The 10,665-nt window shown below is 30.3% G+C and overlaps 1 protein-coding gene across 1 annotated transcript; it reads right to left on the reverse strand.

Annotated features, from left to right (window-relative positions):
* On the reverse strand, window positions 1-9,666 carry LOC109180673. Its single transcript, XM_019330360.1, has 3 exons — window positions 9,511-9,666; window positions 445-597; window positions 1-354 (listed from the first exon to the last, which is right to left on the reverse strand). The coding sequence occupies exons 1-3, from the start codon at window positions 9,664-9,666 to the stop codon at window positions 1-3; spliced, it is 663 nt and encodes a 220-aa protein (XP_019185905.1).
* Window positions 9,667-10,665: the final 999 nt, after the last annotated feature.

Genomic DNA, 10,665 nt, shown 5'->3' on the forward strand with positions numbered 1-10,665 from the left:
TTAGGGTGCGGGGGCAGACCCAACAGGTCGTGCATTATGGTTTTTCATCAACAACTGGTTGTGCTTCTCGGCCACAAGAAATGCAGATATTATATCAGAATACTTTTCATAATTCTTTGCCCTGTACTGGTGCTGGAGTACAAGGTTACTCGCATGAAAAGTAGACAGTGTCTTTTCAATCAAGTCTGTCTCTGAAACTTCCTGTTTGCAGAGCTTTAGTTGCGAGACTATTTTATGAAGGGCCGAGTTGTAGTCAATAACTGACTTATAGTCCTGAAATCTCAGGTGAAGCCAGTCAAATTGGGCTTGAGGGAGGACAGTCGATGACTGCTGGTCAAAACGGTCCTTCAGGGACTTCCATAATGCAAAATGGTCCTTTTCAGTCAAGTATTCATTTTTCAGGTCATGGTTCAAGTGGTGACGTAAGAAAATGAGAGCCTATGCCTTCTGGGCGGTAATACACTGTGACTTGGCAACAATGATTTGGCTCAGTTCTTTAGACGCGAGATGAATCTCGATGTCTAGAGCCCAAGTCAAATAGTTGCTACCGTCAAGTGCGAGCTCATTAAATTCCTTTTTGGCGATAGAGGACATGATCTACAAAGCATACATCACATGTTCTCATGTACATTCATACTTCTCCATGTAAATTTAACAAAAACAATACGAAAAGATAACATGTATATTTCACAAAGTATCCATGCACTGCTCAAAATTACTTTTTGAATTGCCAACAAGTCTATCGCCACAAAATGGCTGGAAAATAAAACCATGCATTTACTTTGGCCGATTTACACACCAATTCGAAATGGTAAATGCTATTCCAAAAAAAAATTATTGAACGATTTATATTTTCACAAGCATTTATATACAAGCATTATTTAGCATAAGAAAACAAATATCAAGCATACAAAGGATCAAATACAATCATTATGAACTAAATATGCAGTATGTACATTTTCTCCGCAGAGACAAAGATTTTAGATTTCCTTATTCAAGTTTTAGCATTATTCACCTTCCGTATTGAATTATGCAAACCTTAGTTTCCATAATGATTTAGCACATAAGTTTTGGCATTATTCACCTTCCATATTGGATTAGTGCTCATTAGAACAATGATGCCAACTTAATACCAAATTAGTGCTTAATCATTAAGCATTACCAAAAAAAAAAAAAAAAAAAAAAAACTAATAAAAAAATAGGCATACCAAAAATAAGTTTACGCATAATGTTTCGTATGTACATTTCCAGGAAACAAAATCGAGATTCCATATTTAAGAATTTATAGGCACATATACGAATCATATTAACATATCAATATCATGCTTATCTAGACGATATAATATAATGTACTATAACACAATCGAGCATACCATTCACCGGGGAGTATGTTGGCGATTCGTGCTGATAAAGTGTTCTATTTCGGCCTATCAACTCGTTGGTTCTCGCGTGATGCTTGCACGGTTATACACCTGGAATTGCGTATATGTATGTTTGTGTACGTGAAGAGAGAAATGGAAAAGAAGAAGGAGAACAAATGTTGGGCACCACAAAAAGTGTGTTTGTATCATTTAGCTTTTACCCATTTATATAATGGTTCATACAACTCTTCAACTACATAACATAAATAATGTAATCAATGGAAAGTAAATGAAAAGTCTTCACATTTTAATGGCCATAAGTATAATAATTATAACATATACTTGATTAATAATTATTATGTTAATTAAGCTAATAATTACAAGGGTATTAGTATAATTAGAAATAACACATGGGTCGTTGGATTTGTTTATACAATAATTACAATTAATCCATTCATATATAGAGGAGGAAGAAAAAAAAAAGTAAAGGCGATATGGTGAAAAGGAATATACTTAAGGTATAAAAGTATAATTGCACAAATATTAGTAAATTGACTAATAATTATTATGGTAATTAAGCTAAACATGAATCGTTGGATTTATTTTTATAATAATTACAATTAAATTATTTATCCTTTTTTTTCCTATTTATTTTAGTAATAATATAATTACATAAATCATATTACATATCGATTTTTAAAGATAGTTGTAGACAAACGAGTCATATATTATTCAATTGATTGAGTTATACTTTTCCACTAATCTTATAATCAAATAAATGTACATTTTCAAATATTAGAATTGTTTATAATTTCATATTTTATTATCTAAATATATAATAAAAATTTTATCTGTGCATTGCATGGGTAATTGGGCAATTATTTGCTTGAATTCAAGCAAAGATAACATCAAAAAACATAATCGATCCAACCCATTTCATCAATTCACTGCTGAAAATTATGGAATTTCTGACCATCTGAAAATGGTCTTAAATCAAGTCGAAAGTCTTGCTCCGACCACTTTTGGTATCCAGAAAAACATTTGTTGCTATTTCCGACCACTTTTTGCTTTCGACTTGATATAAGATCACTTTCAGGTGGTTATTTGTTATTATAATTTATATAATTGTATATTGATTCAAATATTCTTAAATATTATAACAAATCAATTTCGTGCAACACAAGGGTGAAAATACTATAATTTTAATAATATTTGAATCGATATACAATTATATAAATTATAACAACAAATATTATATTTCACAATCTATTTAATAGAGTAAATACCACCTATGGTCCCTCGAGTTTGGTGGCATCGCCATCAATGGTCCTTAACTTCCGTAATTACCATCCGTCATCCCCCGAGTTGTGAAAAGTTACCTTCTAGCGTCCTTCCGTTACTTCCTCCCGTCTTAGCCGTCAAAATTGAGGGTAATATTGTCATTTGACTTATACGAAAAGAGTTAATACCAGCCAAGGTCCCTCGAGTTTGGTGGTTTGGCCATCTTTAGTCCCAAACTTGGCCAAAAAATTAAAGAAAGTTGGTGCTTTCTCAACTTCCAACTCGAACTCCCTCTTCTCCTATACAATATTAAAGAAAATTTACAAATGTATAGGGGTCGTTTACTTCATTTATCTGTTTTTCCATTTTCAGTTTTCCATTTCTCCATTTCTCCAGTTTTCTTTCTCCATTTTTCTAGTTTTCCTTCTCCATTTTTTCAATTTTCCATGTTTCCATTCCTCCATATTTTTATTTCTCTAATTTTCTGATTTTATTAAATACACGCATCCTATATAGCATTTGCACATTTCTACAACAACAACAACAACAATAATAATAATTTAATAATAATAATAATAACAATAAATAATAGTAATAATAATAAGAATTTAATAATAATAATAATAATAATAATAATAATAATAATAATAATAATAATAATAATAATAACAATAACAATAACAATAAAAATATGAATATAATAATAATAATAATAATAATAATAATAATAATAATAATAATAATAATAATAATAATAATAATAATAGCATTTGTACATTTCTACAACAACAAAAACAACACCAACAACAACACCAATAACAATAATAATAACAATAATTTAAAAAAATAATAATAACAATAAACAATAATAATAATAATAATAATAATAATAATAATAATAATAATAATAATAATAATAATAATAATAATAATCCTTTATATAATAAAGTTATATGATTTGGGAAATAATTAATGCTACAATTAATGCCACAACATCGTTTATTATTATTAAAAAAAAAGGCACAACATTTAAAAAATAAAATAGCTATATATTATATAATCATATAAAAAATATACTTTTGAAAAATAAAATACTTATATATTATATAATCATATAAAAAAATGTGTTCAATTAGAGTTTAAATTTACACATACAAAATTTGAAATTTGCTTTCCAAATGTAATTATCTTAGTTATTATTCGTATTGTGAAAAAAAAAAAAAAGCACAACATTTAAAAAATAAAATAGCTATATATTATATAATAATCATATAAAAAATGTGTTCAATTAGAGTTTAAATTTACACATACAAAATTTGAAATTTTCTTTCCAAATGTAATTATCTTAATTATTATTCTATTGTGAAAATTATAATATAGATGAAATACAATTAAAGAATAAATCAATGTAATTATGTAAATTCTCTCTATAAGTTTATTTGAATATGCACATAATTAGAGATTATATTAACCATACAAAATTTTAATTTTAATTGTAATTTTGTATTCTATAAAAATAATAAATACTTGACCAATGGAAGCTCAAAAATATTATTATATTAAATAATTTAAAATAATTTAGTTTTTCTATTTTTTATTTATATTTATAATAACATAATTTTTCCCGTGCATCGCGCGGGTGAATTACTAGTAATAATTTAATAATAACAATAACAATAATAATAATATGAATATAATAATAATAATAACAATAATAATAATAATAATAATAATAATAATTTAGTGCTAATAATATAATAATAACAATAACAATAATAATAAGAATTTAATAATAACAATAATAACTTTAAATAATAGTAATAATAATAAGAATTTAATAATAACTATAAATAATAGTAATAATAATACATTTGAAGAAGAGAATATGGAAGAAGGAAAATAATGGAATATGATGCAGCGAAACTTGGGACTAAAGATGGCCAAACCACCAAACTCGAGGGACCTTGACTGGTATTAACTCTTTTTGTATAAGTCAAATGACAATATTACCCTCCATTTTGACGGCTAAGACGGGAAGAAGTAACGGAAGGACGCTAGAAGGTAACTTTTGACAACTCGGAGGATGACGGATGGTAATTACAGAAGTTAGGGACCATTGATAGCGATGCCACCAAACTCGAGGGACTATAGGTGGTATTTACTCCTATTTAATATTACAAATACAACAATATTAAAATTCTTATTCCTATACTCAATATTGAATCAATGATATTTTACTTTACTTCAATCTATTTATTCGATTTTGTTGTTTACTTTTCATTATTTATAAATAAACTAATTTGTTTTGTTTTTTTGTTTCTTTTTTTTTTTTTTTTTTCCTTTTAAGAGTTGATGTTATCGGATTCAGATAAAATCAATTTGCTTTGGTAGAGTTGGAGAAGTTGCTATCTTTGTGGGGGAAGAGCCTGAAGGACTTTTCAGTAATACCAATTTCAGACGAAACTAGCATAGGTTTGAGTGAAAACATGTTGACAGCTGAAGAGTTGGCGTATGACAAGGAATCGTCGAAGACAAAGCATTAACATTGGTAACACAGTTGACCTACGACTCTGTGATGAATGATATTGATTCCAATGGAGGTGGATTGTTCTTTGTGTATGGTTACGGAAGAACAGGCAAGACGTTCGTGTGGAGAGCATTATCGTCAAAGGTAAGGAGCTACGACGATATTGTTTTGAATGTTGCTTCCCGTGGAATAACATCTTTGCTCTTGCCGGGAAGCAGGACGACGCATTCCAGATTTGCTATATTTCTTTCCTTGAACGAAAATTCCATCCCACGTGCAATATATCGCAAGGTGGTGACCTTGTTGAGCTTATAATAATAAGCAAATTGATAATATGGGATGAAGCACTGATGATGCACAAACACTATTTTGAGGCTTTGGACAAAACTACGAGGGATCTATTAAGGATCGTCATACCGGGTAGTGTTGAAAAGACTATTGGTGGAAAGGCAATAGTTTTGGGCGGCGATTTTAAACAGATCCTACCTGTTATTCCGAAAGCAACAAGACCCGTAGTTGTCGGAGCAAATATTAATTCTTCATACATGTGGACAAATTGTAAGCTGGTATTAAGGCTCACCAAGAACTTGAGACTACGGACCTTAGCTTTAGAGGAAGATATACAAACGGTTGATTAGTTTTCAAAATGGATTGCATACATCGGAGATGGGATTGCAAGGGTTGTAAACAGCGGTTCATTTGAGATCGATACTCCGGCACAATTTTTGTTGAAGTGTGGACACAATCCCATAGCAACTATAGTGGAAAGCACATTCCCAAGCTCGAGATATTGCATGCTTGATGAGTCACAACTAGAAGGCTGAGCAATCCTCTCGCCGAGTTTAGATGTCGTTGATCAAATTAATCTATTCATGTGTGACATGAATACTGCAGAAGGACGAATATATTTAAGTTGTGACTCTTTGTGTAAGGCAGAATCAGACAATGAAAATCTATCAGAAGTACACACTCCTGAATTCTTAAATAGTTTGAGATTGTCGGGTCGTCATAATCATTCATTGACATTAAAGGTCGGTGCACCTGTTATGTTATTGTGGAACATAGACCACTCTCTTGGTCTTTGTAACGGGACGCAACTCATCATCACAAGATTGGTAGATCACATTGTCGAAGCAAGAATAGTTAATGGGACACGTGAAGGAACATAAGTTCTTATCCTCCGAATATCTCTCACTCCTTTTGATACGAGATTGCCCTTCAAGTTCCAGCATAAACAATTACCGTTGATGCTTGCATATGCCATGACTATCAACAAAAACCAAGGTTAAACACTAACTCACGTTGGGTTATTGCTAAAAAAAATCGATCTTTAATCATGGATAATTATACATGGCTTTCTCCCGAGTCATCCATCCTGATGGCCTGATGGTGTTAGCTCTAGACAAGGATGGACAAGATTGTGTTGCGACTACCAATGTCGTCTATTAAAGAGGTTTTCAAAAATGTGTAAATACAATCGATGATATTATGTTTTCTTTTCTTTTCTTTTTTTCCAAAATGACAAAATTGTTATACATCTAGACAAAAATATATCCTTTATACAAATGAATTAGGATAGTAATTGATTACTATAACTAAGTTGCTAGAGAACGAGCACATTTTCCCAATTTATAAAAATCCTAAACAATGATATATAAAAATCTCTAAAGTTACAGCATCGCATGCGTACATCTACACATTAACTATTAATTTGAGCAATTACTTGCTGAATTCAAGCAATGATAACATCAACAAACATAAACGATCCAAATTATATCTTCAATTGCACTATATAATACGGAGTATTTGATGTTATAATTTAAATAATTGTATATCAATCCAAATATTCTTAATATATTATAACAAATTCATTCTGTGTATCGCATGGGTGAAAATACTAGTTATATTATAGAATATAATACCATATATAATATTAATTATTATGTTATTACGTAACTAATATATATTTAATATCAGTATTTATTAATAATATAGATTAATTAATTATAAACTTATTAAATATAATTCCAGAACTTTTATCTTGAAAGTATACGGAAATATATACGAAAAAATTATAAATTGGTTATATTATGAAGTGCGTAAATTAGTTCGTGATAATGGATAATAAATATTCTAATATATTAGAGAATATATTCATACCGTATATGCCAAAGACCTTGTGGTTAAGCGGCATGAAGTGACTCTCCCAAATGGGAGGTCATGGGTTTGAGCCTTAGTGGAGGCAATCTTGACTCGTTGGGCTTCAGTAGGGTCGAGAAAGTATATATGAACAGATATTACATGTAACAGGGTCAATAGTACTCAAAAAAAATATTCATACCGTATATGAATTACTAATATCTGACCAACTTACAATGAATATTACTTTTTTTTTTGAAAGCTACTGGCTCTATTACATTGTAGTAGTGCTGTCAATACGGGCCGGCGGGGCGGGGCGGGCCAAAGCCCGGCGGGCCGCGGGCCTTAACGGGGCGGGCTAAAAAGCCCGCTCCTAAACGGGGCGGGCTAAAAAGCCCGCTCCTAAACGGGCCTGGGTTTGACAGGTCCGGACCGCCCCGCCAGTGGCCCGCGGGCTAGGCGGGCCCCCGCCCAAACCCTTTTTTTAAAAAAAAATTGTTCATCAAACATCTAACTAATTAAAATAAATTGATATATAAATCATAACTCACATTAAATATTACATAAATTTCAAAGTTCATAGTTTATCAAACATCAAACTAGTCACAACTACAAAGTCCAAAAATATTACACATAACAATAATTTTAAAGTGCATATTTTATATAAAAATATTTTATATAAAATAAAATAAAATAATGGCGGGCAACCCGTGGGCCCGGCGGGGCGGGCCTGGCGGGCCGCGGGCCTAAGCGGGGCGGGCCAAAAAAGCCCGCTCCTAAACGGTCCTCTATTTTCAAAACCCGCCCCCTACCTAAGTAGGAGCGGGGCGGGCCGGCCCGGCGGGCTAAGCTCGTTTTGACGGCTCTACGTTGTAGTATCTGTTCATATAATGAATATTACTTAGTATTATCAATTACCATATACGCTAATATTATGTTACATTGAGAAAATATTCTTACCAGGAATATCAATTAGTGTAAACTAAATTTATTATATATTAAATTTATTTGTTCTTTGTGTTTCAGTAGGTTGAGAAAGTATATGAACAAATACTACAATGTAATAGAACCAGTAGCTTTCAAAAATATTTCGTCAATATTGAATTCCATTTCTTTTTTTTTTTTTTTTGTTTATAATTATTTGTTAAAATTTTTAACATTCATTTTTCTTAGAAAATCATTGACTACCATTCATTTTTTGTTCCATGTATACAGACTTAAAAATGGGAGACCAGATTTAAACTTAAAAAGGGGTGCAATTTATTACGTACCGTAATATAAATTATACTAACGCAATTCGAATAGAATTTGAATTTCAAATTATTACATATTACGGAGTATTAAAATATAAAAATGATATTTTGACTTCAATCATTTCCTTTTCCATTATTAGTATAATAGAGTCATGGCTACAAAAAAAAAAAATAATAATAATAACTAATTGACTACTGTTAATAATAAATTTAAAATTGAATGTTGTTAAAATTTAAACAAAGTAGACAAATTTCAGAGTTGAAATATATATGAGGTGAAACATAAATCGTATTATTGTATAGGGACAAATGCATGTTAATACCAACCATGGATAATATAAAAAATGTTTGATGCTAATAGAAATAAATGTATCGAATTTTAAATGATGTTCAATCTTTTAATAACTATTACAACCTAGAATCTCAACCTTCACACTTAACATATCTCTCATTATTTGAATCACATTCCTTGTTAGGCTCCAAATTTTCAATAGGACTTTCAGTACCTGTCCATCCAGAAAGTCGTGAAAGGTAGAAAAAAGTAAAATACCTCAATAAAATTATACAAAACGGAAAATAATGTAAGTGTCAAACAAATAACCTCTTCAAAGAAATCATAATCTTCTTTGTCATAAATATGTGTAGGGAAAACTGCATCCTTCAATACTCCCACAATTGTTCTAGAATAAAACTGTATCATCTACTTGTGAGTGGTTGTTTTGTTTCTATACAAATTATAAATCACCAAAAAATTATTAATTCGATAAACTCCCCCTTCTTTAAATTTTTTCATCCACTTTTGAACAAACATTTTAGGAATATGAATATGAATATGTTGAAAAGTTCCCTGAAATTGTAGGGTAAAAAAAATGTTGTAAAAAAACCAAATGCATAAACTAAACTTTTTGAAATACAAAATATTAAGACAATAGTACAAAAACAATAATACCTCTACATCATGGACTACACACTCTATAGAGTTGATTGTTTCAGAATCTCTTGTCTGTGGAAGACGATAGACACTCAGCACTCTAAACTTGATTTGATTCCATCTGTGTCTAGGATGAAGTACACGATCAACAATCTCGAATTGAGTTGAAGCCATTGCTATTCGATGTGAATAGGATAGTACATAGGCAGAAATACTTTGGAAGCTTACAACTTTAAGTTTAGCAGAATGATCTGTTTAAATAGCAGAATGATATGTTATTACGTTACTATACGTGAATATGAAAATAATATTATCAATTATATTATAGAATACCATACATAATATTACCAATTATGCTATTATGTCATTACCTAATTAATGTCTTTTATTAATTATTTGACCAATAAAATATTTAATAAATTGAGTAAAAAAGTTTAGACGAATGTTATTATGTTACTATACGTGAATATGGAAACAATATTACCAATTATATTATAGAATACCATACATAATATTACCAATTATGCTATTATGTTATTGCCTAATTAATGTCTTTTATTAATTATTTGACCAATAAAATATTTAATAAATTGACTATAAAAGTTTGAGCGGAAAAATGAAATAGGAGGATTTTGCTTTTATATATATATATATATATATATATATATATATATATATATATATATATATATATATATATATATATATATATAATGAAAGGTTTCAGTGCAGTTGAGTGCTTCCCGTGCGGTTGTGCGGTTGATTAATGTGCGTGAGTTTTGTACTTAAGGTATGTAAGTATTGTGCCTAAGGTGTGTGAGTTTTGTGCTTAATGTACGTGAGTGTGTACTTAATGTGAGTTGTGGTGTGAGTTGTTAAAAATTTAAAGTGCATGAGTTTTATGCTTAATGTGCGTGAGTTTTGTGCTTAATGTGTGTGAGTCGTGTGCTTAAGGTGCATGAGTTTTGTACTTAATGTGCGTGAGTGTAACACCCCCGATTTTCATGCCATTTTAAAATTTAAATACGTAAGGTAAGGTAACTAACATATATCATAAAACGTAAGCACAGCGGAAGTCTAATATAAAAACAGGGAAAACCAATGAGTGTTATGCCACATTCACCTCAACGTGAATGCACAGGCAAGTCTAAAACCATCAAACTATTTTGTTCA

The sequence above is a fragment of the Ipomoea nil genome, unplaced genomic scaffold (assembly GCF_001879475.1).
Source record: "Ipomoea nil cultivar Tokyo-kokei standard unplaced genomic scaffold, Asagao_1.1 scaffold1031, whole genome shotgun sequence".
Lineage (NCBI taxonomy): Eukaryota > Viridiplantae > Streptophyta > Magnoliopsida > Solanales > Convolvulaceae > Ipomoea > Ipomoea nil.

Coding starts and splice junctions, on each gene's coding strand:
- LOC109180673 (XM_019330360.1), bottom strand. CDS start 9,666: ATGGCTTCAACTCAATTCGAGATTGTTGATCGTGTACTTCATCCTAGA. Junction 598..9,510: donor GTGTAGTCCATGATGTAGAG/GTATTATTGTTT, acceptor TATGCTTTGTAG/ATCATGTCCTCTATCGCCAA. Junction 355..444: donor AGTGTATTACCGCCCAGAAG/GCATAGGCTCTC, acceptor GCATTATGGAAG/TCCCTGAAGGACCGTTTTGA.